The sequence below is a fragment of the Python bivittatus genome, unplaced genomic scaffold, assembly GCF_059951505.1.
Source record: "Python bivittatus isolate LINGU-HERP-01145 unplaced genomic scaffold, Pbiv_v1 ctg000560_np1212, whole genome shotgun sequence".
NCBI lineage: Eukaryota > Metazoa > Chordata > Lepidosauria > Squamata > Pythonidae > Python > Python bivittatus.
Window position 1 is genome coordinate 402,839 of NW_028277083.1, and position 25,974 is coordinate 428,812.

At 54.9% G+C, this 25,974-nt stretch overlaps 4 protein-coding genes across 8 annotated transcripts; 2 read left to right on the forward strand and 2 right to left on the reverse strand.

Moving 5' to 3' along the window:
• Positions 1-1,431: 1,431 nt before the first annotated feature.
• On the forward strand, positions 1,432-10,635 carry DNAJA3 (DnaJ heat shock protein family (Hsp40) member A3). 2 transcript variants are annotated; one of them, XM_088147837.1, is made up of 12 exons: positions 1,432-1,760; positions 2,063-2,199; positions 3,959-4,042; positions 4,145-4,345; positions 5,786-5,938; positions 6,157-6,304; positions 6,524-6,588; positions 6,669-6,797; positions 7,285-7,400; positions 7,647-7,744; positions 8,855-8,973; positions 9,538-10,635. In XM_088147837.1, the coding sequence occupies exons 1-11, from the start codon at positions 1,574-1,576 to the stop codon at positions 8,956-8,958; spliced, it is 1,422 nt and encodes a 473-aa protein (XP_088003963.1). In that variant the 5' UTR covers positions 1,432-1,573; the 3' UTR covers positions 8,959-8,973; positions 9,538-10,635. The 2 variants fall into 2 exon arrangements, with proteins under 2 accessions (XP_088003963.1, XP_088003964.1); XM_088147838.1 differs by lacking the exon at positions 8,855-8,973.
• Positions 10,636-11,237: 602 nt separating this feature from the next.
• NMRAL1 (NmrA like redox sensor 1) lies at positions 11,238-13,881 on the reverse strand. The gene is given in 4 exon segments (XM_007445510.4): positions 11,238-11,379; positions 11,382-11,487; positions 11,760-11,947; positions 12,321-13,881. Coding segments are annotated over 4 exon segments (660 nt in total). The 5' UTR covers positions 12,616-13,881; the 3' UTR covers positions 11,238-11,308.
• An 80-nt stretch (positions 13,882-13,961) lies between these two features.
• Positions 13,962-17,369, forward strand: HMOX2 (heme oxygenase 2). Of its 2 annotated transcripts, XM_088147839.1 has the most exons (6): positions 13,962-14,112; positions 14,459-14,620; positions 14,980-15,097; positions 15,599-16,090; positions 16,656-16,776; positions 16,858-17,369. In XM_088147839.1, the coding sequence occupies exons 2-6, from the start codon at positions 14,502-14,504 to the stop codon at positions 16,983-16,985; spliced, it is 978 nt and encodes a 325-aa protein (XP_088003965.1). In that variant the 5' UTR covers positions 13,962-14,112; positions 14,459-14,501; the 3' UTR covers positions 16,986-17,369. The 2 variants fall into 2 exon arrangements, with proteins under 2 accessions (XP_088003965.1, XP_007435974.2); XM_007435912.4 differs by lacking the exon at positions 13,962-14,112 and having other exon boundaries at positions 14,139-14,620.
• Positions 17,370-17,718: 349 nt separating this feature from the next.
• Positions 17,719-25,855, reverse strand: CDIP1 (cell death inducing p53 target 1). 3 transcript variants are annotated; one of them, XM_088147842.1, is made up of 5 exons: positions 25,721-25,855; positions 23,191-23,276; positions 22,794-22,928; positions 21,822-22,086; positions 17,719-21,577 (listed from the first exon to the last, which is right to left on the reverse strand). In XM_088147842.1, exons 2-5 carry the CDS (start codon positions 23,273-23,275, stop codon positions 21,466-21,468), a joined length of 597 nt encoding a protein of 198 aa, XP_088003968.1. In that variant the 5' UTR covers position 23,276; positions 25,721-25,855; the 3' UTR covers positions 17,719-21,465. The 3 variants fall into 3 exon arrangements, with proteins under 3 accessions (XP_088003968.1, XP_088003967.1, XP_025027383.1); XM_088147841.1 differs by lacking the exon at positions 25,721-25,855 and adding an exon at positions 25,046-25,218; XM_025171615.2 differs by lacking the exon at positions 25,721-25,855 and adding an exon at positions 23,727-25,022.
• Between the last annotated feature and the right edge of the window lie 119 nt (positions 25,856-25,974).

The following is a 25,974-nucleotide window of genomic DNA, read 5'->3' on the forward strand; positions in this document are numbered from 1 at the left end:
ACTTCGGGGCCAAACTGGACTGAAAAACAGGCCATGTATGTAATAAGAATAAAATAAATAAGAAATACAGCAACCAGTTTAGAATAGTCCTCTGCACTGCCCTTGGATTCTGGGAGATGCAGAGGAAGACCTTGATAGCCCTGCTGGATGACATGGAGGAAACTTTAAAAACCCTGGGCAGGTAGACTGTGGTAAATGTAGCCTCGTGCCCATTAGGACACCGCAGCTTGGCGTAATTCAGGCACTTGTGCAGTGGAGAAGCTTTGGGGAAGCCGGCAGTGACGTCCCATGCTTGCAACCTATTGGATGGGAGTGTAAGCCTGGGAATGCCACCCCTTCTTGGCACTGCTGATGGATGCAAACTAGAAAGGCATCGATAGGGATCTGCTGGAGGATTCCGTGAAATTTGCCTGGGGAAATACCTTAACTTCCTGGTTAAGGTATTCAAAACCGGGGAGCAAATAAATGAATAACGAAGGTGCCTCATAAACATGAGTATTGATCACAGCACCCTAAACCAGCGCCTCCTTCTAACTGCAGGCAGGACTAGCCACTCTTCTGAATGCTGGCAGGGCCGGCAAGCCAAATGTGGGTGCTTCCGTTCAGGCAGCCCTTTGGGGAGAGAGAGAATGGGAGAAGCGCCAGCCTCAGCAGCTTCCCGCCCCGATGCAGGGCTAACATCTAGCTGGCAAAGCTTCTAGTCCTCAAAGAGTTGGCAGCTGTGCCAGCCAGGCCACCTACACATCAATGCAAGTGCAGTGAAGGAACAGCAAGGAGGGGGGGCGTCTCCACCTGCCCCGGGACGCCACTTCTGCTCCACCAGACAGAGGGCCAGAAGAGGCGCTGCCCTCCGGCATGTTCGGTTACGAGCACCAGCTCGAGGACCGGGCTTTCCCCGGCCCTCGCGGGAGACGGGCTCGAAGGAGGGGAGAAACGCCCACCTGTCCCCGGGAGGAGGGCGGCCGCGAGCCTGTCCGGCCCCCGGTCTCGCCCATGTCCTTCCTTGGACCGGCGGCGCTCCGGATCTCTCCGACCGAGCTTAAGGAGGGGGCAGCAGCGGCCGGGGTCCCGGTCTCCGCGTCTGCTTCCGTCGGCCCAGCCCCCCACCAAGAGCGGCGCCCCTCTCCGGGGGCGGCGGGCGAAGGTGCTTTCCCTGCCCCCCACTCTGAAGGGCGCCGACGAGTGATGCCGCGGGGAGCGGGAAATCTTAACGCGATCCTCTGGGCTCGGCCAGCGCCTGGCTCGGCACCGTGGGAGTGCGCCCCGTGCGTTCGGCGAGCGCTGTCTGCTTGGGGATGCCTAGCCGGCGGCTCCCAGCTGGACCCAAGGCGTACCCGAATACAGACGTGCTCGAGATCCTCGCACACAGCGAAGCCCACCCCCGCGTTTCTTGAGCGAGAGCGGGGCGGGCACTAGGACCCAGAAGCACGCCGGAGCGGCGAGGCGGCGGGGTTGACCGCTGGGAAAGGTCGGCTGGGCCCTCCCTCCCCCACCACGGGCCCGCGCTTGCGCACTCGGGCTCCCGGCTTGCCGGCCTGAGGTGCGCAGGCGCAGTGCGGCTGAGCGACCCAAGATGGCGGCGGGGTGCGTCTCGCGCTGGCTGGCGGAAGCGGCAACCGCTGCCGGGAGCTGCCGAGCGGGCGGCGGGGGGCCGCGGCGGCTGGCGGTGGCGTTGCGCCTGGCCCGCTGGCGGAGCGTGGGCCCCGCCGCCCCCATCGCATCTCGCCTGGCCCTGGCGCCGCGGATCGGAAACCGCATCGGTGAGAGGTCCGGGGAGCCCCCGGGAGAGACAAGAGCGCCTCCGAGGGCGGGCAGAGCGCGGCCCCCCTTGCTGGGTCGCCTGGCAAGGCGACGCTCCGGCCCTGGAGAGAAGGGGAGGCCCCGGGCCCTGCCGGCTTCTGTGCTTCGGCCTGGGCCACGCACGGGCCGCGGGGCGGGCGGGCCGGTGCCCGGGGGGCGGGCGGAGCGGAGCGGGCCGGGAATCCGGGGCGCGTCGCGGAGGTCGAGCCCCTGCGCTCCCCTCGAGCCGGCAGGCCGTCCTGACCCTCCGTCCTTTTGCCAGGGATCAGGCCGCTCCCGCTCGTCTGGGCCGCCGCGTTCCACACCAGCTTCCCGGCCTGCAGCCAAGAGGATTACTACCAGATCCTGGGAGTGCCTCGGAACGCCAGCCACAAGGAGATCAAGAAGGCCTATTACCAGGCACGCCGCCGCGCAGACCGTGGCCCTCCGCGGGGAGGCCGCGCGCGCACGCGAGGGGGGCCTGCGTAACGGGGCGCCTCGTGTCCTCCCGCAAGTGCCAGATCGCGCTTTAAAGGGCGGTGCAGCGGGAGAGCTGGGGATCCGCCTTTAGGCTGGGGGGGGGGGGGAGAGGAGACCGGCAGTCTGGCTGGGGAGGTTAAAGAAAGCAAAAGAAACGCGGGGATGATGACTTGCCTGTGGTACGTTCAGATAACAAGCTCGCATAGGAGTCTTTTTCCTCTCCAGCCTTAGAGCTAGAGAGAGCACTGTGCCAAATGCCTTCTCAATCCTGCCACGGTGCATCCTGGATAGTAATTGATTAAACTCTGTTTTAAGTACCTTTATATTTCTGTTTATTCCGTGCAGTCTTATATCTAAAGTAAAGGATTGGTAAAGTAAAAGCCAGCAACCTCCCATTATGACAGAGATTTTTTGCATTATTCTAATATTACCAGAGAGGTTTTTTTTTAACATTTCATTTTGAAATGTGTATGCAAAAGCAGAATCTCACAATCCAATCCTTCTATTTGGAATCTCACATTGACAATGAAGATCATCTTGAGAATGTGATCTAACTGAGGTGGTCAGTGCTTGGCGGCAAGACAGCCTAGATTTCTAGAGTTGGAGGCAGCTGTTTAGGTCATCCCACACTCTTTCTCACCGGAGAAATCCAAATTAATCTAGCACCTCTTTTAATCTTGTTTTTTCCCTCCATTGATAAATCTTTGGATTGTGTTATACCACTGTAGGGGTGTGATACTAGCTATACATAATAGAAAGGTGAGGACCAAGAAGCGAAAAGCCTTTGGGGAGCTTTTAAAGCAGGCTGGAGATAAATGCTACCCATGGCCACTGCTGATGGCTGTGTGGGATTCCCAGTATCGGAGGCATTTGCTGCAGGGCCCAAGGAAAAGGATGGCGCTGGCCTTGCGGGTGGACACAATCCCCAGAGCACCTTGCTGGCTGCTTGTGGGGCAAACTACCAGCATAGGTAGAGCTGTGGTCTGATCCAGCAAGGCTGCTCTTATGTTCTCCTACTACTGATGCTGATGAAGGCTGTTTATATTTATCCCCTCTCTTTAAACCCTTCTTTGTTTCTCTCGGCTTCATCAAGATAATTATTTCTAAGGGTTCTGAACTGCGCTACAAAAATGTGTGGAGCTGAATGCCTATGATTATGATCTGTGGTAGATTGGAGTGAGGAAAAGAAATAGTTAAATTCTTTTTTCTTGTCTATAAAATATATGTGAGCAAAAAAAACAAGCCATCAAGAACTGATGATCAGTTTAATTATTGCTTTGCTGTTGTAAGCAAATAAATTTGCTGAAGAGTAATTGAAGGGTACTTAAGAAATTAGGTCATATTGTGTTTGGTTAATGTGACTTGTCTGATCTAATTTTGAAGATAGGGGAAGAAAAAAGTTAAAAACTATTTTAAATAGTTGGAATAAATATTTTACAGAAAGTATCAATGGACTTGCTTTGAACTGGTGGCTTTTGGAATAACTTTTCTTTGAATCACAATGGTTTTATTAAAAAAAAGTAACTGTTAATGCTAAGTGATGTTATGCTTTTTAAAATTTTCATCTGCTATCTGTAGTTTAAATGCAACACAGTAGATTTAAAATTCATTGGAAGAATTCCCACCACATAAAGGCAGGAATCAGAATGAGTCTCTTGTCCACAATTTTTACTTTTGTGTTTTTTGTTTGTTTGCTTAGCTTGCCAAAAAGTATCATCCTGACACCAATAAGGACGATCCTAAAGCAAAGGAGAAGTTTTCTCAACTGGCTGAGGCCTATGAGGTAGCATGCTTGTTCTCTGCATTTCACCCTCCTTGGCTTTTGGAATTGAGGCGCTCTCAAAGCAGTGTCCCCTGGATGACTAAGATCTTGTGTCATTGACAGGTCTTGGGAGATGAAGTAAAACGGAAACAATATGATACCTACGGGACAGCGGACTTTGGCTTTGGCTCGGCAGGTTCCAGGCAGCAGTATAGGCAGAGTGGCCCAACTATTGATCCTGAGGAGCTGTTCAGGAAGATCTTTGGGGAGTTTTCACATTCCCCTTTTGGGGACTTCAGTGCTGTCTTTGACCAACCTCAGGAGGTAAAGATGAAATGTGTGTGAAAGTGAATTCTAACAGAGACCCCTGGTGTGTAGGGTGCCTCAGGGCTTTCACTCCGCCTGTTTACATCTACGCAAGAATGCTGTTTGTATATCTCAACTCTAGGCCAGCCAGGTGATGCTGTCAGGTCTTGTGCCAGTCTCTGGAGGCTGTGTGAGTCTGGGTGGGGAAGAATAGGCTTAGGTTCCCAGATGGCTGTGCGGTTTTGAACCACCCAGGTCTAGAGATGTTCCACTCTTAGAACTGAATGTGGTTGCCCCTCTCTTTTTGGAACCAATGTCCAACTTGGATGTCTTGTTGGATCCACAGCTCCTGCTTGAGGAGCCAATGGCAGCTGTGGCCAAGAAGGCCTTCACACAAATTCATTTAATGTGCCAGTTGTGCCCAAATCTAACCAGGAGCCCTTAAAACAGTCTCATGCTTTGGTCACCTCACATCTGGATTGTTGCAATGCACTGTACCTGGGGCTGCCCTTGAAGATCACTCGGAAGCAGGTCCAGAGTGCAGTGGTGTGGACAGTGACAGGCATGTCATGATATGCCCATTTAATATCTCTGCTGTGTGAACTTTTGATGCAGTTTATAGGTGATCGTGCCCAAGGCCTGGGAGAAAAACCCTAACCCTAAAGATTTTGTGTTTAAACACACTTGGGAATCGTAATGGCATAAATATGCTAATGATGTACCTTTAGGATTTACCAGTTTTTCAGAAGTAACAAATAAATTCTCTTCTGAATGACTACTCAGATTGAGGTTTTGCTGTGTTGGTTTAAATGGAACAATTAAAAATGCACTTACAATTACAGTGATTTTGCTCAACTTCATGGCTAAATTGGAAATTATTTTTATACAAATTCAGTAGTTATCCTTTTCAGTATTTAGGTTTTAAGGGGGAAACAATGATACAGAAATCTGTTAACAAAGGTAGGCTTCTGAGAGAAAATAATGTGAAGAAGTTGATTACAAATTTGATTTTTGATTCATTACAGTTAGCAAATTTGATTGTATTATGTTGGACTTTTTTTGTTTGTTTTGGTACCTTCAAGTTAGTGTTGACTCCTGGTGACTGCCTGGACTGGTCCCTGCAGTTTCCTTGGCAAGGTTTTTTGGAAGTGTTTTGCCATTGCCTCCTTCTTAGGGCTAAGAGAGAGGGAGTGGCCCAAAGTCACCCAGCCAGCTTTCATGCCTGCGGCGGGACTAGAACTCACAGCCTCCTGGTTCTAGCCTGGTGCCTTAATCACTGCACCAAAAGGGCTCTCTCACTGGTTTTACAGATAATTAATTTTCTGAAGGATGCGACAGCGCTTTTTCTCAATCTAGACATGTTTCCACTCTCCCTTGCTGTTCTTCACGGTATGCAAAATGATGGCTCAGAACTGTGAGCTCCAATCTCTGAGTGGGCTGTTTCTTTCTCCTTTGTAGTACCTAATGGACCTGACATTCACCCAGGCTGCAAAGGGCGTCAACAAGGAGATTGTGGTGCAGATCAACGACACGTGCCAGCGCTGTGATGGCAGAGGGCATGAACCGGGCACCAAAGTAGTGCATTGCTCCTATTGCAACGGGACCGGCACAGTAAGTGCAACAGCAGGGCAGGTGGAAATGTGTGAGCAAGGCCACAAAGCTTTGGTGCAGGGACCGACTGGGCACTCTGCACTTTAGAGGAAGATAGCCTGTTCCTTGCTCTAGATGGTCCTAGAGCTTGACACCGTGTGCTGGCTGGGGGTCCAGTTTCCATCATGGAGGAGAAATTGCCCAACGCTTCACCTTCCCTTGTGTCTTCTTTTGGATAGGAGACGATCAACACGGGCCCTTTCGTCATGCGTTCAACGTGTCGGAGGTGTGGTGGGCGAGGCTCGGTTGTAACTAACCCGTGCGTGATGTGTCGTGGCTCTGGCCAAACCAAACAGAAAAAGACTGTGATGGTCCCAGTTCCAGCAGGTGTGTACGTACCAGCTGCTCCTAAGGAAGAACAGCAACCGCTCTTCTGTGGTGAGAGAGCGGTGAGGAAAACCGGCCCTTGCAGAAGTCAGAGCTGGGCGCTCTGAACATTAGGAACACGATCCAAGTGTGCTCGGCCTCCCAAGCCCAGCTGCCACGAGAGGGGAGGAGAAAGTGAGGTGCTGGGTGAAGGTAACCGTGCCTTTGCTTTGGCTTTAGGTGTGGAGGACGGGCAGACCGTGCGAATGCCTGTCGGAAGGAAAGAAATTTTCATTACCTTCAGGGTGCGTATTTACCTGCAGCTTTGCCATATCATGCCCGGTACTTGCTGTGCCCTTGAACTATCCCCCCTGCCTACTTCCAGGTCCAGAAGAGCTCTGTGTTCCGGAGGGATGGTGCAGATATCCACTCGGACCTCTGTGTCTCCATAGCACAGGCTGTTCTGGGAGGTACAGCGAGGTCGCCAGGCCTGTATGAGACGATCAGCGTTATGGTACGTTCCTTGCCACAAAAGCAGAAGTACAGAAATGGCTGCTGCTTTGGCCGCTCAGGTTTAGCGATGCAAGGAAACATGAAGGGGATGTTACCCTTTTGCGTGGAAGGCCGTAGATCTTTTCTGTGGAAGGGCTAGTTCTGTGTTTTTGCATGGAAAGGATCAGATTTGCACTTCTGTTCTGCAACAGAAGCTTTGCTGCTCCGTTGGTGCTTTCAGGTTGTGCTCCTTTTGCTTCATGAGAAAATGGGCATTTTCTGTGATGTTCTGCATCTCTCCTTCCCAAGACGGTCTAACTTTCACAGCCTGGTGTATGAAGTCAGCCCCACTGTCTTAAAGTGTTTACTCCCCATAAGTGTTTTAGTAATGGCGGCTGGTTCTCATATTTATCAGATACAGTATGAGTACAGGAGCATTGTCCTCCCATGAGTGAAAAACAGCTGTCCAGAAATGGTTTAATCCAATGCGTTCTTCTTGTGCTTTCCAGATCCCCCCTGGTGTTCAGGCTGACCAGAAGATTCGAATGAGTGGGAAGGGCATTCCCAGAGTTAACAGTTATGGTTATGGAGACCACTACATTCACATCAAGATCAAAGTTCCCAAGTAAGCGAGAAGTCTGGGCATTTTGGAGGAACAGGTTAGAAGAGTTAATTGGGTGGCATGAAAAGGAGCCTTTGAGGGGAGCCACCTTCCTGGGGTTGCAGCTCACGAGTCTGATGATCCCGACAGAATCCCCTTTTGCGTCAGCCTGCTCCTTTTGCGAGAAGTCTGTGAAAGCAAGAGACCCTGGCTTTTCTCCAGACTCTTCTACTGACCTGCCCTATTACACCTCCTTCTTCCCCTCCTCAGGAGGCTGACTGATCGCCAGCGAGCCTTGATGCTGAGCTATGCCGAAGATGAAACTGATGTGGAAGGGACTGTGAATGGCATTGCCAACACGACGACCGGTGAGGCTGCGGAGCTGGCAGATTTTGGCTGCACTTTGGGGCTGGCAGGGCATGTTTTGGCAACTGTTGGCTCTATTTGGTGATGTGAACAATGGCCTTGAACAATGTGGACTGCAGTGGGATTGTGTGCGTTACACAGCAGGGAGCAGACTTCTGCGAAGGACAGCCTTCGATTCAGTCAAATAATTCATTAGGAATAAGGCGCCAGACTGCTGTGCTTGAGGTGGTGTCAGCATTTTCCCTTAGGCAGGAAAGGGCTGCTGTTGTTTGTGTTTGCCTGATACGGTTAACCATGATTCGTTTATCTGTGCTTTACTCAATTTTCTGGGCTTGTACAATGCACTGAACACTACTGACCCCTGAAGCTGAATAAGTGCAACACTCAAGGTAGCAGCGCGGCTGGCTGATGGTTCAGCAGGCGGAACAAATCCCCCAATTGAGAGCATTTTTTGGCCCTCTTGTAGCGATTTCCATGCCCTGTAGTGACCCAAAGGATGCTTTCAGTTGGTGGAAAGGCCATTCCTTGACCTCTGATTCACGAGTGCCTTTTATCCTTTCCACAGATTCAGGGCCCGAGACTTTTGCTCACCGATACATCCGGAGGAATTTAGCAAGTCCAGCAGTGGAGGGGGGCACTTTCCTTTAATATAGTAATGTTCTCTATACCACTGATTGGCATTAGAATGCATGCCATATGTGGATCTGTTACAGTTCAGTGAAAGACTAATGGATAAGTGATAGAAATAAAACTGTAACGAGGAGGCCAAAATAGTTGCTGTGTGCAGGAAGTGTCAGCAACAACACACCACGCCACACAGTGCAAGGGGCAATCTAGGAGAAAGGGAGGAGCCCAAAAAGCCCAGAATTATTCCTGCAGGCACTTTCCATCAGTGGAGGAAGTTCAAAGAAAAATTGAAATGAAAGGAGTGTGTCCCATTTCCCTGTCATTTGACCCTTCCTCACACCCCGGGCAAAGACAGTCTGAAGAAGGGGAAACAGCACCTTCTCAGCTTCATCTCCCCCACCCCGAGAGGCTGGGAAATGACCTGAGGCGGACAGTGGTACTTCCCACAATGCATATTGACCCAGCTCTCTGCTGTTTGTGTCTAGGTGGCAGGGGCACGACTAGAACAGGGGCAGGCGAGGAGAGGCCTGAGGCAGGGGACGGCACAGAGGGATTCCTAGCTAAACTTAAGAAAATGTTTAGCTTCTGATTAGCTGCACCAGAGGTAGGAAGCCCCTTGTGGTCTTTCCATGCACAGGTCTCTGTGTTTGCTGTTTTCAGAAACATTAGTGGGGGTGGATGAAGCTGTAGGGAAACCTCTCTGGAGCTGACGTGTTCCTTGCTGGTGACTGGAAATCTGTGAATAGAAACCTTGCAACTTAAACCCTTCTGTTAAATGCGGGTTGCCGCTTGGACCTTTCTTGTACCCCTCAGGCTGCTTCACCTTACTCCCAGGAGTTCCCAGCACTCATAGGGCAGCAGCTGCGCATGAAAACAAATATAAGGACCAGAGGAACTGGTGTTAATAGCGGCAGTTTCCATCCCTCAGCGTTACACTAAAGACTCCTGGTATAATTGCAGAAGACCTTACATTTAATTAAACGTTCCTCAGTTCTTGCATCTGGAAGCTTCCCCCAAACATTGCAGCAGATCTGGAGCCTGAAAAGCAGCTTTCAGGGGCTGGGGGGACTACAGCCCTGGCTTGGCTATTGAGAGGCTGTTCTGTTACCTAGCTCTTTCTCACAGTCTTTGTATGGGTCATAGACTACCCTTTTTCTTTTGGTCCTAGGAAAGCGTTCTGCTGAAAACTAGATGACTGGGAAGCAGCAGTCTGGAAGGTGTGATGCTGGAGATTTTGGAACCCAGGACAGACACATCTTGAAGGTGCATAGCCTGAGGGTTACCTTGAAGGAAGGAGGCCACTGCCTCTAGATGTTAGACTGCAGAATTGTCAGCCATAAGAACCGTGGAAGGTTCTTGGGCTTCCTGGACTTGCTTCTCTTCTGGACAGAGGCAGACTGCTGGGGGGGAGACCTGAAGAGCAGAAATAAAGTGTACCTTTCGCCGAATGCAGAGTCCTATCCTGAGGTTTGAACAAGTTCCCCAGAGAGCTCCCAAGATCACACTTGGTCCCATACTCCAGAAGAACAGAGAAGGGGAAGGCACCTCTACAATAACGCTGTGGTGCTTTGCTCCAGAATCGAGTGCTTCGGCCTGGGGTGGGGATGGTGAGAAGGGTTGTCCCACTGCAGATAATAGCTGTATCAGCCAAGGACCCACCGTTACAAACAGGCTGTAGAGGAGTCAAGTTTTTTTCTTCAGCACATCCCTGGGTTAGAAATCTTACCTGACATGCTCACCCCCTTGGTTTTAAACCTAGCAAAGGGACTGAAATGCTAGCAAAGTTCTAACTGTGGCTTATCAAGTACTGTCACTGTTGCGAGCAACAAAACTGATGTTGTGTGTGTGCAGTCTTCCAAGTCTGCATCCAGAAGCCCACAAATGTGACAAAACAGACTCTTGTGTTCTTGTTATCTGTGATGCTTCTGGAAATAAGGGTGATGTGAGAAATCACTCTGGTTCTGTGTACATTGTGTTTTATCCCAGGCCTGAGAAAAGAGTTGTTACAAGTGAGAGCAGAAAAACAGGTACTTGAAGAAAACCACTTATATAGCAGTTGAGCCTGTAGAACATAGGAGCATCTGGCCACTCCAACTGAGCATATGAATGACCACCATCCCATCCTCCCCAACCCTCTTGCATCTGCCAGCGCCATAGCTCTCAGCTTACACGGCTACCATATGCAGGTTGCCTCCCAAGTGAACTGGCTGGCAGGATGATCTGGTGTAAATAATGAATTTACGTTATAAAGATAATCTGAATCATCTGTCTGCTTCTGCCTTTCAAAACTTGGTGCAGTTGGGAGGGAAGAAATGGAGGAATACAAGCGCTTTTTGTAGGTGGGAAGGGAAATTTTATCTTTCAAGTCTCTTAGTGCCTGAAGTCAAGATTCCATCCAAGTCTGTTCTGGATGTGGTTAAAAAGAGGTGGCTTTGGCTGACAGGTTAGAACTTCGGCAGGTTGAGAACTGGGAACAGGTTACTAGTTTTACACCTTCACTGCTCAAAACAGCTTGTGCTGAGGATGTAGCACTGACCTTGTTTCAAAATGGGGCTTCTGAGTGCTACACATTATGAGAATGGAGAGAACAACTGGCCAGCAGCTACTGGGTGGCTTTTCTGCAGGTTTCAACCGACCCACAGGTTCAAATCCTCCCCCCCCCCCACTGTTTATGTATCAGTACAACAGTTGAACATCAGCAGGGGTACCTGTGATTAAGTGCTAAACTTGCATTTCTAACAACTCTAGGCTTTGTGGGCACCTAAAGGCTGGGTGGCTGGAACTGCTGGGCCTTGTTTCCAAAAGAAGAGGCTTGTCCACAAACTCCTCCACCCCCCACCCTCCCCCAGCAACTGCTACCAGCAGCATCAGGACAATCAGAGCAATTCTGTTTATTCAAGAGAGTGCAGATGTCATGAGTGGGCCGTACCCTCCTTCTGTTACAGGTCCTTAAAAGCTGCTTTATGATCTGCCATCCACTCTTCAAATGTCTGGGCCATTGGGTTGAGGTCAAGGTTAAGGCAGTATCTCGAGCTGGGCCCGTGTGGTAGAAATGGAACATGTGAGCTAGCTCTTGGCTACCAGGGAAGTCCAGTTTCTCGTATGATTCAGGTGACATCTGCGGAAAGAGAAATGCCATTAAGAGTAGCCAGGAAATGAGCTGGCTGCAAAACATGTTGCTTGTGCTACTCTGGGGCCAGAAAATGCATGTATGCTGGCCCAAGTGGTCAGGACACTATTTAACGTATAGATGCACAAAGGCTGTCTGAAGAATCCTGGACTGCATTGTTTCTGAAGCCATCCATGGGCCATCTGGCTTGAAAGATCAGTTGCTATACGCACCTGAAGACCTCCCCTATCGTAGGAAGGTGGTCAAAGGATGTGGCTCACCTGGGCATCTCTCACAGCCTTCCTGGTGCACCTTGCTATCAGAACTGTATATTCCACTACAGTGAGTTTGCAGGTGCTCAAGCCAATCTCCTTCCCAGTGAATTTTTCTGGCTCTGTCAGTTGAACAAACACCAGCCCAAGGTCAGCCACTGCCGTGCCATCCAAGGGCACCTCTCCCATGGGAATAGCTGCGCAGGAAAGAAGGAAAAGGAAGGATCACGAGATCCAGCAAAACGCAGGGATTAGAGCCAAGACTGGGGTGGGGGAGGTGGAAAATCACCCGTGAGTGGATGTCACAGAATCTTCGCGGGGGGGGGGGGGGGCTTGTTTAATGACCATACTGGTATTTCTTCCATGTCTATTTTAATTTGAAATAGGCATGAGCTGCCATGCATCACAATCAGCTATGGTGAAACTGGTTTGTTGAAACCAGGATGCTCTTGCTCTTCTTTATATTCCTGTTCTTTATGCCCAGCTTTAATGGGTGTTTTTAATTTCACTTAATAAACAAACCCGGGGTGTGAGCTTAAGCAGCATAGGCACTGGAAAAGCCACCTTTACCCAGTTTGTGGTCTTCTCCACCTGGGGCTTTCCGAGGTCGGAAGATAGTGAGGAAGTTTTCAAAGTAAGAAGAGAGCCTCAGGCTGGTCACAGGCACGCCAATGGCCCAGAAGTACTTCTCCACCTCGCCTTTACCATCAAAATGTGGCACCTCCAGCTGCCCACTTGTCAGCTTCTGCACATTCTCCAGACTGCCGTACACCACATAGTTCGAGACCAGCTGCTTTGCCAAGTCTGCGTGTTTCCCCTGAACAGGAAGCAGACATGGGTTTGGCCTTACAGAATTCACCTTCATTTGGCGATTTTTTAGCTGTACCTGCTAGGAGGCACAGCTTCCTAGAAGGATCTGCAACAAAGGATATGATGTTCAAGTCCTGGTCAAATGAAAGAGACCCTGCTGAGAGGCTCCATTTCCTTACAGGTTCCAGGGTTCAAACTTTGGTCATTTTCTGCCAGTGGGAAACCCAGGACTGCGGGCACGGCTTTGTCCCCGGGTTGGACAGCCAAGGGCCAGAGTAATGCCACCGATCGGCCGAGAGCCGGTCTGGACGGCTAACCAAGTAAAAGGGGCAGCAACCAAGTGGGTAAACAGAGGGAAGAGCGCACACCGGCCTGGGAACCAGGGAACAGTCTGGCTCTGGCGCAGGAAACCACAGACCTTGAGCAAGGAGCCAACTTAGGGCTGCCAAGGGCCCGGCAGCTCTCTCCCCCCCACCTTCCGTGCCAGCCAGTATTGCAGCCCCTGCGAAACAGCTCAGCAGCTGCACGCTGACATCTGATCTGGCCCCTTCCGGTCTAACTGATCTGTTTTGTCACCGAGACAATGATCTCTGTGAGCCCTCTGAACGCAGGCCAGGGTCCCGCATCCCTTTCCAGCAGCTTTCTGTTGGACAGACCGGGAGGGACCCTGCTCATGAGACACGCTAAGCCAGGGAGGGTTCCTCTTCGCCGAAAGGCCACCCTGCTGCTCAGGAAGGAAGCGACCGGCTCTCTTGAAGGAGGCGGCGAGGCCCCGCTGCCGTCAGGGTCAGGTCAGGGTTAGGCTCTGCCCGAAGGGCGGCTCCGGACGCTCGTGCGCCTGCACCCGGCCGTTCTGCGGCACAAGCCGCCCCACCGCCATCCCCGGGATCCCCTCCGCGCCCGGGCCGCCTCCCGCGCTCGCCGCGACGCTCCCACGTCCGCTACAGGGCAGGCCCCGCAGGGCGGCCCCCAGGCCCGCCCTCGCCGCCGCGGCCCCGCCACCGGCGTCCCGCACCGCCGAGCTCGGAGGCGATGTGGGCGCCGAGGCAGCCGGGGCCGCGCAGGGCCCCGGGCCCAGCCCGTCGCCGCGAAGACCGCGACCGCCGCCGGCCCGTCGCCCGGCTCCCTCGAGGGGGAAGCGACGCGGCGCCGGGACCCGCGCCGAGCGGGACGGGCTTCCGCGGGACCGCCGTCCCGGCGCCCGCCCCCTATCGGCTGCGCGCCGCCACGGGAGGACAGCCCGGAGCGGGCCCGGCGGGGGTCTGCTGCAGCGCGCGGCGCCTGCCACGGGTTGCCGACTGGCGTGACGCGCACGCGCACGCGGCCCTACCGGGCTCCTTCCCCGCGGGGCCGCCGAGCGAGGGAGCTGCGCTTCGCCTCCGGCAGGGGGCGCGGCGACGCCCGCGGCGCTGATAGGCGGAGCACGGCTCCTGCGTGTCCCGCGCGCTTTGTCCGCGTGACAGAGGGGGGCGGAGCCGGCCGGGCGGAGCCGCGCTCCCTGCGTTCGCGGGAGCCGACCTGAAGGGCCGCGGAGCAGCGGGGCGGCTGGCAGGTAACGGGCCGACGGCGGCGCTCGGGGGGCGGCCGGGCCCGCTCCGCTCCTCCCCTCTCCCTCCCGGCCCCCCCCCGCGCCCTTCTCTTCGCGGCCTTTCGGCCGGGGGGCGCCGCGAGGGCGAAGGGCTTTCTGCCTGCGCCCCCGGGCGGCCCTCCGGCTGCTCCTGGGCCCGGTGGCTCGGCCGCCGCGGCTCCCAGCGCCCTCAGCGGAGGCGCTGAATTGCGCGGCGCCCCGGCCCCGGCCCGGGCGGCCGGACTCGCCCGCGTTCCTCGAGCCCTGCCTGAGGCGCGGCCCGCGGGAGTCCCGGCGGTGCCAGATGGCTGGTTTGGCTCTCTCCGAGCAGGACGTCGGAGCTGAACCGGACCCAGCCCACCAGGCGAGGCAGGATGTTGTCTGAGGCAGCCGAGGGAGCGGACGCGCCCGAGAGCCCTTCCTACGAGCGGGAGGAGGAGGAGGAAGAGGAGGAGGGGGAGGAAGAGGAGGAGGAGGAGGGGGAGACCACCAGGTGAGCGTCCTGCTGCTGCAGCGGGGCCGGCGGTGGCTGAGAGGCTGAAGCGCCCTCAGAGGGCGGACGCGCCCGCCGCGGCCCCGGACTCCGGCCCCTGCAGGGGAGGCCGGCTTCACGCAGGGGTTGGCGCTCCCTGGGGCTGCCAAGGCCGGGCTGCAGTCGGTGCTGCGCAGTCTCTTTGGTCCTGCCCGCTCCGCTCTCCGGGAGCGAGCTTGCCTGGCAGGGCTCGGGTGCAAAAGACCTTTCCGGCCCAAAGCTTCCTCTCCCCAGAGGCGAGCGCCTGGCCTGCGGCCTGTCGAGGATCTGAGCTGAAGCCGCCTGCCTCTTTCCCTGCCCCCACCGCGGTCTCTCCACAGCCCCACAGACTTGTCTGAGCTGCTGAAAGAAGGGACCAAGGAGGCGCACGACCGTGCCGAGAATACCCAGTTCGTCAAAGATTTCCTGAAAGGCCGCATCAAGAGGGAGCTCTTCAAGGTACGTCCTGCTTTGTCCCGTTCTTGGGCCTCTTGGTTCCGGGTGGGAGGGAGGAGACCAGTTAACCCGTGTTGTTCGACAAACCCGTCTCTGGAGAGGAACAGCCCTGTCTGTGGCACAAGATGGTGGGTTTTTCCGGAGTCCCCCCTCCCTAGCTTCCTTCTTCTCTCAGGAGATCTTTTTTCTTCACTGGATTTGTGTCGTTTCTTGGACTTACAAAGCACCAAAAACGAAACCTCCTTCCGTCCTAGACGGATCAAACCTGGAGGTGTTTGTTCTTTCTTTCGCTGAAGCAGAGGGATGTTGCTGTTCTCGGACGCGTTGGCTCAGGAGAGCACGGGAGCCTTGGGCACCGCAATCCATCAGACTGGCTTAATACAAAACAGCTTGTTCACGTTGCTGCCCTGGGATAAGTGGACAGAAACTGCTTCCCAGGGGGCGGGTAGGGGAAAGAGGAGCTGGGTGGATCGGGAGCCTCATGGCTCCTTTGTTCTGTTGCAGCTGGGCACCGTGGCCCTTTACTTCACATACTCCGCGCTGGAGGAAGAGATGGAGCACAACAAAGACCAGCCAAGCTTTACCCCTCTGTACTTCCCTTCGGAGCTGCACCGGAAGGAAGCCTTGGCTAGAGACCTGGAGTATTTGTATGGGGAAGGCTGGGAGGAGAAGATCCAGTGTTCAGAAGCCACTCAGCATTACGTGGACCGCATCCATCATGTTGGACAGCATGAGCCGGAGCTTCTGGTGGCTCATGCTTACACCCGCTACATGGGGGACCTTTCTGGGGGTCAGGTGCTGAAGAAGGTGGCCCAGCGAGCACTGAAGCTGCCAAGCACTGGCGAGGGGATCAACTTCTACACGTTTGAAAACATTTCCAACCCACAGCAGTTCAAGCAGTTCTACCGAGCCCGGCTCAATGCTCTGGAGGTGTCCAAGGAAACCAAGGAGAGGATCGTCAAGGAGGCCAACAAAGCTTTTGAATTCAACATGCAGGTGGGCGGCTGCTGGGTTTAAGGGGGCTGGCTGCAGCAGCCCCTGCCCAGTTCCATCCTTCTGGGGCTGGGTGGGCCAGGTCCTTCCCTTTCCAAACCCTGCGAGGCCGGCCTTTTGGGCGCCTGAAATTGCTCTCTTGAGTGGGACCCATTTCTTCCTCCTCGGCTCACATCCGTAAGGGCCCAACCAGCCAGCAGGGCCAGCCTCAGGTTTATGTGCAGGCCCAAAGTGAGGCACATCTCTCGCAGCAAGGCTCACAGGCCCAGCAACAGTTCTGCGGCCTCAGGTTGCTGCCTGCCTCCTGCTCTGACCCCCCCTCAGGGGCAAGCCTGCAGCTTCCCTCCAAGCGGCAAAGCAAGGCTTTCTGCTGCAGAGGCCAGTCCCAGCGGCCCACCCGGTCTCCAAAGCTGTTACAGCTGCGGAGCTCCTCACTGGTAATTGGAGCGCCTTCTGGCTTGGGCCCAAGGCACGGGAGAAGCAGCCCAGAAGGGTTGGGCCTAGGCGAGCTGGAGCACCCGTAGCAACCGCTGCTGTGGTTCACGGCAGCCGGGGACTTTGCCCGCAGGTCTTCGAGGAGCTGGACAAGATTGGGGCTTTGTTAACAGAAGAAGCCCAAGATGGCGGCCTCCCAGCACACGATGGGAAAGGAGACATGCGCAAGTGCCCATACTACGCTACGAAGCTCGGTAGGTCCCAGGCTTCTCCCTTGTTCCTCATCAGCTCTGTGCTGTGTCTCACGGTCCTTTTCTTCCTCTTTTCTTTCTCAGGTGGCCCCAAGGACCCTGCCTGCCCCTGCCACCTCGCCTTGGCCGCGTTGAAGCAACCTACCATCCAGCTGGTGTTGGCGGCCTGCATTGCAGTCACTGCCGGAATTGCGGCCTGGTACGTGATGTGAGGCTGGGCACCAGCTTCCCGTTGGCACCTGCTTGATGAAATTGCTGCTTTTCCCTATTGACAGAAGTGGACTTTTAATGCCGGATTTAATTGAGGAACCATTAAATGCAAATCCACAGTGTACGAACGCCTGTGTGTCCAAACCGTTCGGGGTAGAATTGAGCAGGGAACCTTGGCTTGGGGGGCACGGCCTGAATGGTTTGAGCTTCGTGGAGGGAGGGCATGTGGGGGCGGGCAGGCAGCCCTCTTACCCAGGTGCAGAATACGCTACTCTCCTTTAGTTGTAGGCAGGGTCTCTGACTTGTACATATGGGAAGTGGTAACGGTTTAATTTTCGTGTAATTTATTATGGTGATGCCTCTGACACAATAAAATTGATACTTTAGTTTGTGGTTTGCCTGATTTGGGGAAAGCACTTTCTAGACTGTGGGCAATCGTCCTGCTCACCTGATAAATTGCCTCATGAATATCTTCCCTGGCACGAGGGTACCTAAGCGTCTTGCCCGCAGCCCACTGAGAGTAAGAGAAGGGCAATTTCTCTTGTCCTGAAATGAGGGGCAAGATGAGCTCCAGGTAACTTTTGGTCCTTGCCCCCCTTGCATAAAACCTGAAGGAGTCTCCCCATTCCTCCTCCCTCGGTGACTGGAGTGGGGCCACTTCCACTCCGCCCCCAGAGCCAGGCCCAGGCCCTAGATTATACCCCAACATACCTCCCCAATGCACAGCACGCAGCCTTGAGGGTCATTCTTTTTATTTGATTACAAACACAGAAGAGCTTTGACAGATTTTTCTGAAGAACAGGATGAGAATTCCCTGCTGGTTCCAAAGGCCTTTGAAAGCCCTTAAGCCCAGCCCAGGCCTACCTGCCTTCTGCAACCTCAGTGTGGCAGCCTTTGGGCGAACAGGTGCCTGGGCAGTGCCACACCCAGGGGCATACATGCTCGAGACAAGTTAGTTCAGGCCACCCATCTGGAGAATTTAGCCAGGGACTCAGACCAACCGCCTGCCATCCCATCGCAAGCCTCGAGCTCCTGTGCACCCTAGCTCATCAGTGCAAAACAAGGGCTTTCTAGCAGGACTAGTGCAAAATGGAGTGTATGTGTGCAAACAGTTTCACATTTCCATACAGTAGTTATTAAGTTTAGTACCCAAAACACAAGCAGCCACAAAAGGGAACTTGGGACAAGCACATTTCTTCTGGCTCAGGGTTGGCTTGGAGTGGTGGGGCAGAGAATACCTGCAGCCAAAGCACCTGGGGGCTACCTCTGGGCCGCCTGCACGTCTCTGACAGGCAGACAGGATCCACGTCCAGCCAAGGCCGCCCAAGGGGAGAGAGCTGGCTCAGACAAGCAACGAAGAAGCAGAGGAGAGATGATGGGAGACCAGCTCTCACTGCTTGCACGGTGCACAGAAGGGACACCCCCAAACTGGCTGGGGCGCTTCTTTCTTCTACCCTGAGGTCTCTGAGCAACTCTTGCAGGCACAGCCCCAGCAAGCGAGGGCAGTCTGGCCTCCACTGCTGGCCTGGCCGTAACAGATCTGGAGCCCAATCTACAAAGCGCAGGGAGCTGTGTGGAGTCCAGAAACAAACAGCCTCTTCGAAAGTGCAAAATGCAATCATAGACATGGGAACCACCAACACGGATTAAAGAGAATGCCGCCTTTAAACTTCCCCTTTGCTAGGAAGGCAGACCTCCGCAACACCAAGGGCAGTCAGAAAAGCACTGGGCTTCCGGGGGAGGAATGGTGAGCTAAACACGTCTCTGGGGAGAGCAGAGACGACAGCTGCGGCAAAGACTGAAGAACTGGTGAGTACAACAGACTGGTTCTCCGGAACCTCTCTGGATAAGGACGGGAGATCGCCCACGAGTGCTGGGAGACGAAGGGATTCATCATCAAGGTCAGGACTGTGGGCGACGCCTTTTAAAGGATGCTAAGTTCGCTAACCTTGCTTCTAATCACTTTTGGAAATTGCTTATTTAAATATCTTAAGGCTATTAGAGTTCTTTGGAATGACAAGTCTGAAAAGTCACCTGATGAATGTATCTTCCTGAACCAAAGAAAACTTAACTACAATTTTAAGAACTTGGAATAAATTGTAAAAAACTAAACAAGATTTTGAACTAAGAAAGTCATAAACTAATCAAGGGTCCGAACAAATTTAGAATATTGAAACTTTCACTTTAAGATTTTGGAATTAACTATATATAAAATAAACAGCTTTTTGTGAGAACCAGAATTATTTTGACTACTGCAAATCATAATAGAGGTAACAGACCTTATAATTTGAATTGGACACTAGAGGGGACTAAAGTCCAGGCAAAAAAGAAAAAAACTTGCCTTTAAGATTGGGATTTACAAAATGATGCAAAACACTATAACATTTAAAATATTAAAGGAGATCTTTGAAGAATGTGGCCAGAAATTAGTAGCCACAATATCAACAATATCAGTAACAATGTCTGCTTCTGTGGATAGACTACCGTAGGTCTAAAGGATGTTAATGAAGGAACGATAGATGTGAAACAAATTTTGCTTGAGGCAGGAATAGTGGAATCAGAATATTGGGTAAAAAAAAGTGTGGTTTACAAAATAGACGTGGCAGTCAAATGGGAAATTCAAATGACAGGAAGAAATGTGGATTACAAGATAAAGCCAAGATAAAGACTTTACTGGGTACACAAAAGAAATTGGCTTTGAAAATCAAAAGGGAAACACAAAAGACAAGCCAAGACAATGACCTGGATAATGACTTTCCACTGGATTTACAAAAGAAGTCTGTTACAGCCTCGAAGAAGTCTTTGCAACGGAAAAAAGGACAACATCTGAATGAATTAAAAATCAAGATTGTTAGAAGTAAAAGAAAGGATATATACAGTTGGTTTGTTTGATCAAGATTAAAACAATACATATTTTTATAAAGCTCTGGTAACTCTTTATGGACTGTTTGCTAACACCAGGACTGAAAAGTTTATGATTTATGGTTTTATGTATAGAAGGGATGGGTTATGCGAAGAAGAGATATGCGTAACTTTATAAAGGGGGTGATGAGTTATCCAATTTGCTTTTACTTGTCATGGAAACTAGAAGTCTCTTCTTTATTCTACTTTTCCTTTTTTTTCCTATTTTTTTTCCTTTCTTTGCACTTTTTATTCTTTGTATCTCTTTTTCTCAGTTTAATTTGTATTTGCTTTTACTACAGGTAGTCTTTGACTTAACAATTGGGAGCAGGATTTCTGTCACTAAGAGAAGTCGTCATAAAGCGCGTCTGCATTGCTTAACAAAGGCAATCCCGGCAATCCCAGCAATCCCAGTTGCTGTCATTAAGCGAGGATCGCAGGTCGTTAAGCAAAGCAACTTCCTGCTGGCTTCCCACAACCAAAGTCAGTGAAGAAACCAACAGGAAGTTGCAAGTCCCAGGATGGCAGCCAGGTAAGTGGGGAGGGAGTGACAGGGTGCATGGGGTACGCAAGAGGCGCCATGCACATTGGGAAGGGTGCATGGGAGTGCAAGAGAGGTGCCCTGCGGGTTGGGGAGGGCGTGTGGGGGGGGTGTCAGGAAGGGTGCACGGGGTGCATGACAGGCACTGCATGGGTTGGATGTGTGGGGGTGCAGTGTGGGTCAGGAAGGGTGTGTGGGGTTGTGAGGAGAGTGTGCAAGATGCACTGCACAGATTGGGAAGGGTGCGCGGGGGGATGTGGAGATGCACAAGAGGCGCCATGTTGATCAGAGAGGGTGCGCGAGTGGCCAACGCAGTGTGAGTGCAGAGGGACAGGGGCGGGAGACTCACCCCAGTGACCTGCGACCTTCCGTGCCGGCTTCTCCATTGACTTTCTGGGGAAGCTGGCAGGGAAGGTTGCAAATGGCGATCACACGAGTGTGGGGCGCTTGGCAACTGGTTTTAAGTACTAACAGGTTGCCAAGCACCCAGATCGATCACATGATCGCAGGGGTGATGCAACAGCTGGTTGTAAGTCCCTTCATTCAGTACCGTCGTAACTTCGAATGGTCGCTGAATGAATGGTCGTAAGTCAAAGACTACCTGTATTGTATTTAAAATCTTTAATAAAAAGTGTAAATAAAAAAAAAAGCCAAGCGCATCCACGGACTTTGTTCCTTCTCATTCCACATGATGCAGATTAGTGGTCAAGGCATCACTGCTTGGCCGGGCTCTAGCGGGTGAGGCATCCGCACAGAGAAGGCTGGCCATAGCCAAGCACCAGGAGCTCCTTGTCTTGGGGGCAGGACAGCCATCAACACACACGCAAGAGGCCCGTCTGGCGCAGCTTCCCCTCCTCATCTCCCTCCCAGAAGCCAGTCCAGCAGATCCCTGGGCAGCCTTGGAGGCACCACAGCCCCCCAAAGCTCTCTGGGTGAAGGAAGAAAGGGAAGACATTAAGCAGGAAAGCACTGCACATGGGGAAGTCAAACCAGTGGCAGGAGGAGGCGGCAGCAGAGGTCTCCCAGCTCAGCAGGCCCTGCTAGCACATGCGCTTGTACGTGTAGATGTAGGCCTTGCAGTTGGGGCAGGTATGGGTCACATCCTTAAATTCATCTATCAGGCATGGGATGAAGCAGCAGCCTAGGTTGCACCTGGAAGGGAGAAGAGAACCGTGAGGGGCAGGAGGTGGCCCCTTTGCATCCACAGCACTCCTGCAGGGGTCAGAGGGGCAAAGCAACCCATCCTGCAGAAGCCCCAGATCCCCCCTTCCTCCACTCTGAGTGCACAAGACAGGTCTGTCGGAAAGCCCAGATGCCAGGATTGGCTTACAGAAGCAAGCACCCTCTTCCGCCCCCCCCGCTCCGAACACAGATTTCACAGCTGCCCCCCACCTACCCTATAAAGCAGCAGAAGAAGCCCAGCAGAAAGTTCATGAGGCCAATTTCATGAGTGATCTTGGTGGTGATAGCCTGCTGACAGTGTGGGCACACTGTTGGGACAGGGGCAGCCTGGAAGATCTCACCCTGCAGGACCGTCACAGTGGTTGCAGTCCCCGATGGCACTAGAACGGTTGCTGTTTGGCCTCCTGCAGGGGCGTAGGGGCCAGTTGGGGGGTAACAGCCCATGGGGGCATGTGGTCCTGGGGGCATGCAGTAGCCTCCTAGAGAGAAAGGGCAAGAAGGGAGTTGTTTAAGGCCCAGAAAGCTCCAGGGGAGACTCACTCCCCGGGCACTGCCATCCTCTCTCTCACTGCACCCCATCTAACAATCCAGTGCAGAGAATCCATGGCCACCTCACGGTCTGGAGATCCACCTGTCCCAATTCTTCCCTCTTGGTTGCACTCAGGACTTCAGGAGCTGCCTTGGGCCAAAGGAAAGCAACCGCCTGGCGGAGCACGTCCTGGCCAGTGGCCGCACTCAGTTTCACGGCCTTGTTGCCAAAGTCCGGTTTAGGGCAGGGCAGAACCCAGGGATCCCATGCGGAGAATACACCTGCTGTTCTGCTCAGACCAGCCCCTCGCCTTCTTTCTCCTCCAGGAGGAGGACTGTCACCTTTCTGTTCTCTGGAGTTTGAGAAATCTATTAGGGGTTAAAAACATGGGCTGCAGATGATCATCTGCCCTGCTGAATGACTTAACTATTTTTCTTGTGGCTCGTATTGCTTGAACCGGAAATTTATATACTGCCTTGATATTTCAGGATAAGGATAAGGAGGGATAAGATCCTTTTATGCAAACAGGACGTTCTCTTCTGCCATACGTGGTTTGTACGCCACTCCCAACACCGAGCAGCTTTTATGCTGGCACACCCTTTCCCATAGGGGGGTTGAAATGGAGTACCTGCCGGCTTCCTTTCACGCTCCACTCACCAGGGGGGAGGTAGGGCATCGAGCTATCTGCTGGCACAGGTGGGGGGATGAAGCCCGGCTGGGGTGGCAACATTGCTTCATATGGTGGGGGGCCAATATCGGAAGGTGGCAGTGCCACGGCTGGAGAGCTCCTACCTGGAGGAGGACACAGAACATTTGGAAGAATGGGGCGCAGCATGCACAGAACTGTGACCCAGAGGCTAACCCTGCTCCTGGGATGGCGAGGAGCACCTGCAAGGCCCAGGCCGGGTTCATGCCCAAGCAGGAGTCACAAACAGGCATGCTTTGCTCCTCTCCACCCGGCCCCCATGCCAGGACCTTCAGCGAAGAGGGAGATCTTTGGAAGCTGTGGCCCTCCACGCGCGTGCACACCATCCACTCACCAGTGGTGCCTTACCTGCTGGGAAAGAGAAGCCATCCTTCTCTTCTAGGGGTGGTGCAGATGGCCCCCCAGGGTAGGGTGGAGGAGGATCACTGGACATGCTGGAAAAAAAAACAGATGCAGAGCTGCCGAGATGGGGAGAGGCAGGCTGAGGCCTGAGACGGCGGTGGGGCAGGGAATGTCAAGGCCACTTTTGCGCCCTGAAAGGTGTGAAGGAAAAAGCAGAAGATTCAGCAAGAGGAGAGGGAGGTGGCTTTGAAAGTCCTTTCAGCAATCGCCCAGACCCACTTTTTTAACGAGATGGGCAGTGACAAATTTGATAGATCGATCGATAGATAAAACTAGTTCAGATCACGGCTTTCCTTCAGCACAAGCAGGCCTCCTGCCTCCTCTAGGGCAGCGTCGGAAGCATAAGGTCCTGTTAGAAATCTACTTCCTCCACTTAAAGTAGGATCTGCAGGATCTTGCAGCTGGCGTGGCTTTCTCAAAACCCATCAGAGGCTGCAGGAAACTGGCCTGGCTGGCCGAGGCCAGCCGTGGGACTGACTCACCCGAACAGCATCCCGCCACGCAGTTCCTGCAGTCAGCCAGCCAGCCAGCCAGCCAGCCACCTCCTTGACACTGGGGGCCATCAGCCAGAACCACTAGTACCTTTCTAGCCCAAAGCAAACATTTTGTTTATCCATTCATTGTACAAACACGAGAGGACCTCGTCAGATAGCTTTAATTTACTCCTTTATTTCTGGGGCTCATAGGCCACCCGGTCAACTGACTCTGACTGCAATCTTCAGCCAAGTCCCCCACGAGGGAGAGGGGAGCGATGGCCTTTCTACAGAGGAGGGCGAGGGTTAGGGTCTGCTCCAGCCGCTTCAAGCGTTCAAGGGAGGAGAGCAGCAGGAAATGGCCAGAGACCACGGAGGGTGGCGGGGGGAATAGCAACTGCGTGGTCTCTCTTTATGGGTCACTTTGAAGGGGGCCGGCTTCGCGTCCGGGAAAGGCCTCTGGGGCTGGGAAGGGCGGCCTGCTGGTCTTCTGCACAACCCGCCCTGCGCAGGCGGGAAGCCTCATGCCAGCTCCGGTGCGCGTCTCGGGGCTGCGGAATCCCTTCAGCCGGCAGGCCTCGGGCCTGCGGGGCAAGAGAGGGCCCTCCGCCCTCTGAGGGCGGCCGCCGCTGCGCCGTCAGCGGGCCCCCGGCTCCCACGATCCCGCCGGCTGGCAGCAAAGCGGCCGAAGGAAAGGCCCAGACCCAGCAACGAAATCCGTCCTCTCCGGCCGAGGCAGCAGCCCAAAGTCACCGCACAGCCTCCGGTAACCGCGCTAAGACCTGCCGCCCGCGTGCTTCTTCGGTGCAGCGGTCTCGGCACCCAGGGGCCAGCAAGGGGGCCCCGGGCCCACCTCGGGGGCCAGGAGCTCCGCGGCCGGCCGCCGGCCAGGACCGCCGCCTCGAGGCCCCCGCGCGCCCCCGCTGTCGAGGGAGCCGGGCCCGCGAGAGAGCGCGGCGCCTCGGAGAGGGGGCCGGGGCGCCGCCGGGCGGGTTCTGGCCCGCCGCGCCTCCCCGAGGTCGCAGCCGCGATCGGGAAGGGCGGGAGGCGCGGGCGAGGGCCCCCCCGGCGGGCCCGGGCAGGCCGTCCTGGCGGACAGCGCCCCGCTTCTCGCGGGCGACTCCCCGGCGCCGGCCGGACCCCGGGGCCCCGAAGCGGGTCCCAGCAGAGCCTCCCCGGCCGCGTCGGGTCAGAGCGGGCCTCCGCGCCCCGCGCCGCCCCCGACGCTGACTGCGAGACGGCCGCTTCTCCGAGGGCGGCTACCCCGCCGCCGCCCCGGCCCCGGCCCCGGCCCCGCGCAGCCCCAAGGGCAGCGGCCCGGGCCGCACCTGCAGCGGCCCGAAGGCTTTCGGGCTGGGCAGCGGCGCGCCTCGAGGGCCGGCGGCTCCGCGGCGAAGGACGACGCGGGGCTGCCGGCGAGGGCCCGGAGGAGAGCGGCGGGCCCCGGCTGAGGTCCCCGCGGGGGGCGCCGGGAGAGGTAGTCCGGGACACCACAACCCCCAGCATGCCGCGCGCGAGGAGCCGCTCGCCGCCGCCGTCGCCCCGCCCACCTGTCGGGAGGCGGCCCCGAGGAGGTCAGCCCGAGGCGCCCCCTGCTCCGGAGCTCGCCGGAGCGCGGGGCGGGGCCTCGGGGCGGGCGGGGCCAGTCCGGATCCGGGAAGCCCTCGCCCCCGCCCGCCCGGAGCGCCTCCCGGGCCACACGCGTGTCCCCACGGTCGTCTGGACTCGGCGGGGCTCGCGCGGCTGAGCGGGCGCCTGGAGAGCCGAACGGGCCGTGCCCCAGCTGACGATGCCGGTGCCACGGAATGCGAGCGGCAGCCCTGGGCCCTCCCTGCGTCCTGGCTGAGGTGGCACCGAGCGGCCTCCAGAAAGGGTGCTCTGGCACCATTCCTCCTCCAGCTGGAAGCCCCCCCAGTCCGGGGCTGCCCGAGGGGCCCGAACCCTTCCCCACCGCCTTGGTCGCTCCCTGGCCTCAGCAGCTGGAGCTCAGTGAGGTGACCTGCCTGGATCGGCAAGGAGCAGGGCGCCGAGGGCCAGCCTGGCTCCCTGGGCCCTACAGCAGCGCCTCCTGGCTGGGTCACCTCTGCCCAGCCTTGCATGCCCCCAGCGGGCGGGCCACCCGCGTTCCAGGGTCTCCTAGCAACCAGGAGAAACTTTCCACGCCCATCAGAATGCCAGCAGCCAGCCGCTGACGCTGGATCTCGGCCTCTGCCCGCCCGCCTGTGGCGCCAAGACCCGCGAATCTCCCTGAGGCGGC

Excerpts from the sequence above, each read along its gene's own strand:
- DNAJA3 (XM_088147837.1), top strand. The coding sequence starts at position 1,574 with ATGGCGGCGGGGTGCGTCTCGCGCTGGCTGGCGGAAGCGGCAACCGCT. Across the intron at positions 1,761-2,062 it reads GCGGATCGGAAACCGCATCG|GGATCAGGCCGCTCCCGCTC; the intron begins GTGAGAGGTCCG and ends TCCTTTTGCCAG. Across the intron at positions 5,939-6,156 it reads ATTGCAACGGGACCGGCACA|GAGACGATCAACACGGGCCC; the intron begins GTAAGTGCAACA and ends TCTTTTGGATAG.
- HMOX2 (XM_088147839.1), top strand. The coding sequence starts at position 14,502 with ATGTTGTCTGAGGCAGCCGAGGGAGCGGACGCGCCCGAGAGCCCTTCC. Across the intron at positions 14,621-14,979 it reads GAGGAGGGGGAGACCACCAG|CCCCACAGACTTGTCTGAGC; the intron begins GTGAGCGTCCTG and ends GTCTCTCCACAG. Across the intron at positions 15,098-15,598 it reads TCAAGAGGGAGCTCTTCAAG|CTGGGCACCGTGGCCCTTTA; the intron begins GTACGTCCTGCT and ends GTTCTGTTGCAG.
- CDIP1 (XM_025171615.2), bottom strand. Across the intron at positions 22,929-23,190 it reads TGGCTTCTCTTTCCCAGCAG|GTAGGAGCTCTCCAGCCGTG; the intron begins GTAAGGCACCAC and ends GTCCTCCTCCAG. Across the intron at positions 21,578-21,821 it reads TTCTTCTGCTGCTTTATAGG|GTGCAACCTAGGCTGCTGCT; the intron begins GTAGGTGGGGGG and ends TCTCCCTTCCAG.